At 39.8% G+C, this 5,278-nt stretch overlaps 1 protein-coding gene across 1 annotated transcript in view; it reads right to left on the bottom strand.

Annotated features, from left to right (window-relative positions):
• Positions 1-2,057, bottom strand: part of CYP11A1 (cytochrome P450 family 11 subfamily A member 1) — a 10,617-nt gene extending 8,560 nt beyond the window's left edge. The window contains exon 1 of the mRNA XM_026709697.2: positions 1,747-2,057. Coding sequence (XP_026565482.2) covers positions 1,747-2,036 — 290 coding nt within the window. The 5' untranslated portion in view covers positions 2,037-2,057. The remainder of the gene's footprint in view (positions 1-1,746) is intronic.
• Positions 2,058-5,278: the final 3,221 nt, after the last annotated feature.

The raw sequence follows: 5,278 nt of genomic DNA, 5'->3' as shown, positions 1-5,278 counted from the left end.
AGGCAATGGTGGACGCCCAGTTTAGTAGCAGGATTGGGTTAAAGAATGGGAAAGAAATGGGCTGCTCTCTTGACTGTTTTCTTGCAGATGTTTTATTATCTAAGTAGGTAACATCATCAGGGCTAGAGAAGGGATGAGGTTCGTTGAGTGTAAAAGAAGCAAAGGGAGGCAGAGGAAGAATTAGAAGAGGAGGAGGAGGAGAAATGTGGATTGTGGAGTCCTTGGTGTTCTCTGACCTTGGTTATTTTCTTGCAGATGTTTCATTACCACACCAAAATTAGCACTAATGATTATACCAACTAGGTAATGAAACATCCAGAAGAAAACACTATTAAAGGCAAGTGAGAGAGCTATCAATCAACTGCCAGGACCACAAGCTATGAGAAGCAGCTCATTGGGGTGGGATTCTTGCCTGGAGTAGCAACCAGAAGGTATGCGAGCCAACTGGGTGACTTTGGGCCGGTCCCTCTCTCTCTCAGCCCAACCCATCTCACAGGGTCGTTGTTGTGGGGAAAATAGGTATATTGGATATATTCACTGCATTGAGTCACTTATCAAAACAATAAAGGCAGGATTTTTTTAAAAAAAGCTAATAAATGAATAAAGCAATTCCAAATTAAATTTAATAATGCATGCACATTGATTAAAACATGCTTTTCTATCCAGGTATATTGCAAAAAGAAAAAAAAAACAGAGATTTCAGCTCTGATTTATTCAGTCAATTTACAAGCAGATTTTGGAACATCAGAATCTATTTGCACACGAAGCCTCTGTTTTCATTCTGGCCTAAGCCCTTTCACTCAGGACTTCTAAGAGTTTGTCCCCTTTGCATTGTTCTGAGATCCAGGGACCAAATTGCAAATTTGCACTCATAACAGATGCTTGTTTGATTTTAAGCTTGTATATATATATTTTGCTTTATAGCATATTTAAGAATTCTTGGCTCTTTGATCCCTGTTGCAAATTGTTCTGGGACAAATAAACCCTCCGGGGTTTGTAGGTCCGTTCTATTTCTTAGCAATACGAGATCAATCAGAAGAGATGGAATGGAAGAAAATTAGGGGGATGCTACAGAGGTGTACAACTTCCTCTGTTGCAAACTCCCCTACATCCTTCTAAAAAAAAAAAACCACAACTCTTCAGTCAGCTGTTTAAAAGAAACGGTCAGAACCTATCACTTTTAAAGGATCTTGAATGTCCACCTGGAAGGATGAGCCCCCCCCCCCTGATTTTCTGGATTGTAATATTAGTTTTAAATACTATATTTCCAATTGCAATATCCCCTAATGAAGACAAACGGGGAAATCAATAAAAGAGAATATGTTTAGCTCTGGATTGACCTTTGGGTTCCTCGGTGCTCTTTGAGCTCGATGGTTTTCTTGCAAACGTTTCATTACCAAACAAGGGAACATCAGATGAAGTTACCTAGTTTGGGTAAATGAAACATCTGCCAGAAAACCACCAAACTCAAAGAGCACCAAGGACCTCCCAGTAACAGAGGAATGTTTGAAGCAAACAAGAGGCAGGGAGAGAAAAAGAGAAGATTTATTGCACCCCTTCAAGGGGAAAACCAGTCATTTAGTTGCAGGGGAAAAAATAATAATAACAACCCAGCATCTGTTAAACCTGCAAATCATCCGGATCAAAGTGGTTAGACAAAATAGGTTAGTCTGAAGAAGAAGAATGGGAAAAGTTTGGGAAAGGAAGCAGAATCCCTCCAGATTTAAGCAATCCCCACCTCCTTACCTATAAATAGGACCAAAGGTCTTAAATTTGTCCACCATAATGTTGTGAAGGTTGTGAAATCCACCCTCCTTCCAGAACTGATAGAGGTTAAACCAGCTGGCTTTCCAATTTCCTGGCAAGTCGCTAAATGGTTTCAGTGCACTCTCCTGGGCTGGAGTTGACAGTATCTCTCTGGAAGCTGTGTGGAGTTGGAGAATGCCAGGCCTGGGTGCATCTTCACGGCAGAACAGGGTCCGCAAAGAATTGGAGATGCCCAAAGCAGGAACGAAGGGATGGGGCCTGAGCAGCATTGCCACACACCAAAGGAGGGGGGAAAAAGGAAGGAAGGGAGTCAAAAAACCAGCACTGGAGGCGAAAATCCTTGAAAATGATAGAAGACCTCCAAAACTGTAAGTTTTATAGCCCAGGAATGGCCTGTTCAAGGATGAAGGTCGACCAATCAAGTTCCTCCTGAAATCCTAGCCTGCCTTCCCATTGCATTTTTTTTTCAAAACAAATAAACACAACTTTGTGTGCGTACACAAACACACACGTACATCCCAAGGAGACTTGTTACCTTTTAAAGCCATTTCTCCACGTTAGGTATGATACGGTGGTGTTTGGGAGCCTGCAGTTATTAAGGGTAATATTTCTTTTATTTTTATTTTCTCCAACGCAAAAACTTTCTATTTTCAATCGTTCACATAAATAAGGAGGGCTCAAAGGCAGGCTTAAACTAGTAAAGCATTGGTAAATGTTTGTTCCTTTCCAAAAGAGCTCTGTGATAAAAGATGAAATCTCAGAGATTACATTTAGAGTTGGCCTTTATTGCAGAATATTGGCTCCAGGGATGTCCAGCGAGACCAAATTTCTCCTTGATGTAAAATCAATCAACGTTGATTGCCTCTGTCCAATCTCCACTTTAATGACTCCACTGGAGCAAGGCTGCCATGGTATCAATTGAGTTGTTCTGAGACAATGAGCGTTGCCCACTCCCCTTTTCTTGCAATTTCTACCCATCTCAATCATCCTGGAACTTTGGGTCAAGAGAGTTCTGTTTAGCACAACAGTTGTTCAGACTGCTTAAGACTACAGCTACAATTCCCCTTTGAGGTCCCCAAATTTGTACTTCGTCAAATCTTTTGTTCTGGTTTGGGGGTGTTTATTTTTTATTTTTTGCAAAGTTGAGGTGCTATGTATATCAGCACACATTAATACAATCAAGCAAGTCCAGAAATATTTCACAAGAAGACTACCACACTGCTCGCAACGGAATACCCTATATCACCAGGCTTGAGATTTTAGGCTTGGACAACCTTGAATTGCGCCGTCTACGGTTGGACTTAAGCGTAGCACGAAAAATTATCTGCTACAATGTCCTACCAGTCAATGACTACTTCAGCTTCAACCATAACAATACAAGAGCACACAACAGATACAAACTCAAAGTAAACCGCTCCAAACTTGATTGCAGAAAGTACGACTTCAGCAACCAAGTGGTCAAGGCCTGGAATGCACTACCTGACTCTGTAGTTACATCCTCAAACCCCTCACTCCTTTAACCTCAAACTATCCACCATTGACCTCACCCCGTTCCTAAGAGGCCTGTAAGGGGCGTGCATAAGTGCACCATCGTGCCTCCCGTCCCTGTCCTATGGTCCCCATTTATTCGTACCTATTTCCTGTATTCTTACTCATGTTTATACTTATACCCATTATCTTGTAAGTGATTGACAAATAAAATAAATAAATAAATAAAATCTGGTTGATTTATGTCAGGGTTGCCCACCTCAAATGGATTAAATCGGTGTCCTTTCATGTTGGAGGCTGAATCATTCTAAGACTGGCATATCCTTCCATATTTCTATTATTTCCTAGAAATAATCCTGAGATGGGCAGCCATAAACAGAGATAAATAATTAGATAGATAGATAGATAGATAGATAGATAGATAGAGATAGATAGATAGATAGATAGATAAGAGAAAAGAGAGAGATGATAGATAGATAGATAGATAGATAGATAGATAGATAGATAGATAGATAGATAGATAGATAGATAGATAGATAGATTAGAGAAAAGAGAGAGAGATAGATAGATAGATAGATAGATAGATAGATAGATAGATAGATAGATAGATAGATTAGAGAAAAGAGAGATGATAGAGAGAGAGAGAGAGAGAGAGAGACAGAGAGAGAGACAGAAAGAGAGAGAGAGAGAGAGAGATGATTGAGATAGATGGAGGTGCATGTGGAGGTGGAGGTAGAGGTAGAGATAGAGATAGAGATGATAGAGATAGATGGAGATGGAGATGGAGGTAGAGGTAGGATAAAGATAGAGATGATAGAGATAGAAATAGATATAGAGATGGATGGATAGATAGTTGATAGATAAAGAGAGAGAGATGAGAGAGAGTTAAGAAAGAGAGAGAGAGGGATGGATGGATGGAAAGATAGAGAGAGAGAGAGAGAGAGAGAGAGAGATAAAGAGAGCGGGGAGGAGAGGAAGAGGGAGAGATGATAAGCAAACTACAGAGAATTGTTTTAAAAATGTTAGAGACAGAGCAGAACAGAAAATGAGAGATTCCAGTTTTGGAAAACAAAGTACATACCGAGAAATGTGTGTATATATGGGAACCTGCAAGATAATGGATTTTATTAATATTGGGTTTATAAGCAGACTTGCCATGAGGACAGCCAGGGACTGATCTGTTGCAGATCTTTAACTGGATTATGAATCCACCAGGTAGGCATTGCAGTTTCATTTTTCTATGCTTGAATATCCAGCTGTTTGTGTAACTGGAATTCCTAGCTTCGAAAATAGTATCTCCCAGTTGCTTCTTCTGGACCAAACAAGCAAAATACTATTATCCAACACACACCTTGGTTACGCTTTCTCGTTGCAGTCAAAATTGCTACCAAGGAAGAAAAACTGTGGGTCTCTCTATTCTCTTAGCACTCAAAAATTGCAGACCAGACAAACAACAACACAGAAATTAGAGGAAGTATAGATTAAAAAGGGTTAAAAATGAGGTTAAAGGATTGGGTTCTGGCCAAAAAACACATGAGAAGGAGTACATATAAGAAAAGTTGAAGGGCACTGAGTAGTTTGCAATTAGAATTTCAAACAGACCAACATCTGTGCATTAAAGTCCCAAAAAGCTTTGTACTTGAACTCCAAAACAGCTAATAATTTCTTTTGTTGCCTTCAAACCCTACTCAACTCCGTTTCTATTCCATGAGGACAGGAGAGTCTATATTTTTTCAGACCAGTTCTTCTTATTTTTGGTTAATATTCTCCACTTTTGGAAAAGAGAAAATGGATTTTTGTTTTCTTTCTTTGAAATTTGGGAGTTAAGCTTGTGTGGTACACGAATTGAAAAATATTGTGGATGATGTCAAGCCAGCTTCTCACTGCCCTACCTTGTGAGGAAAGAGTTGCATGCACACAATATCCCTACCATTTGATGAGTTTTGGGGAAACATGAGTTTCAAAGAAGGGTAGGAACATCCTCCAAAACTCATAATCTTAGGTTGGTACTCACATCAGTAGA

The sequence above is a fragment of the Pseudonaja textilis genome, chromosome 13 (assembly GCF_049901715.1).
Source record: "Pseudonaja textilis isolate UNSWEBS1 chromosome 13, rPseTex1.2, whole genome shotgun sequence".
Classification (NCBI taxonomy): Eukaryota; Metazoa; Chordata; class Lepidosauria; order Squamata; family Elapidae; genus Pseudonaja; species Pseudonaja textilis.
Note: the sequence above shows the minus strand (reverse complement) of the source record. Positions and strands in the feature narration are given on the sequence as shown.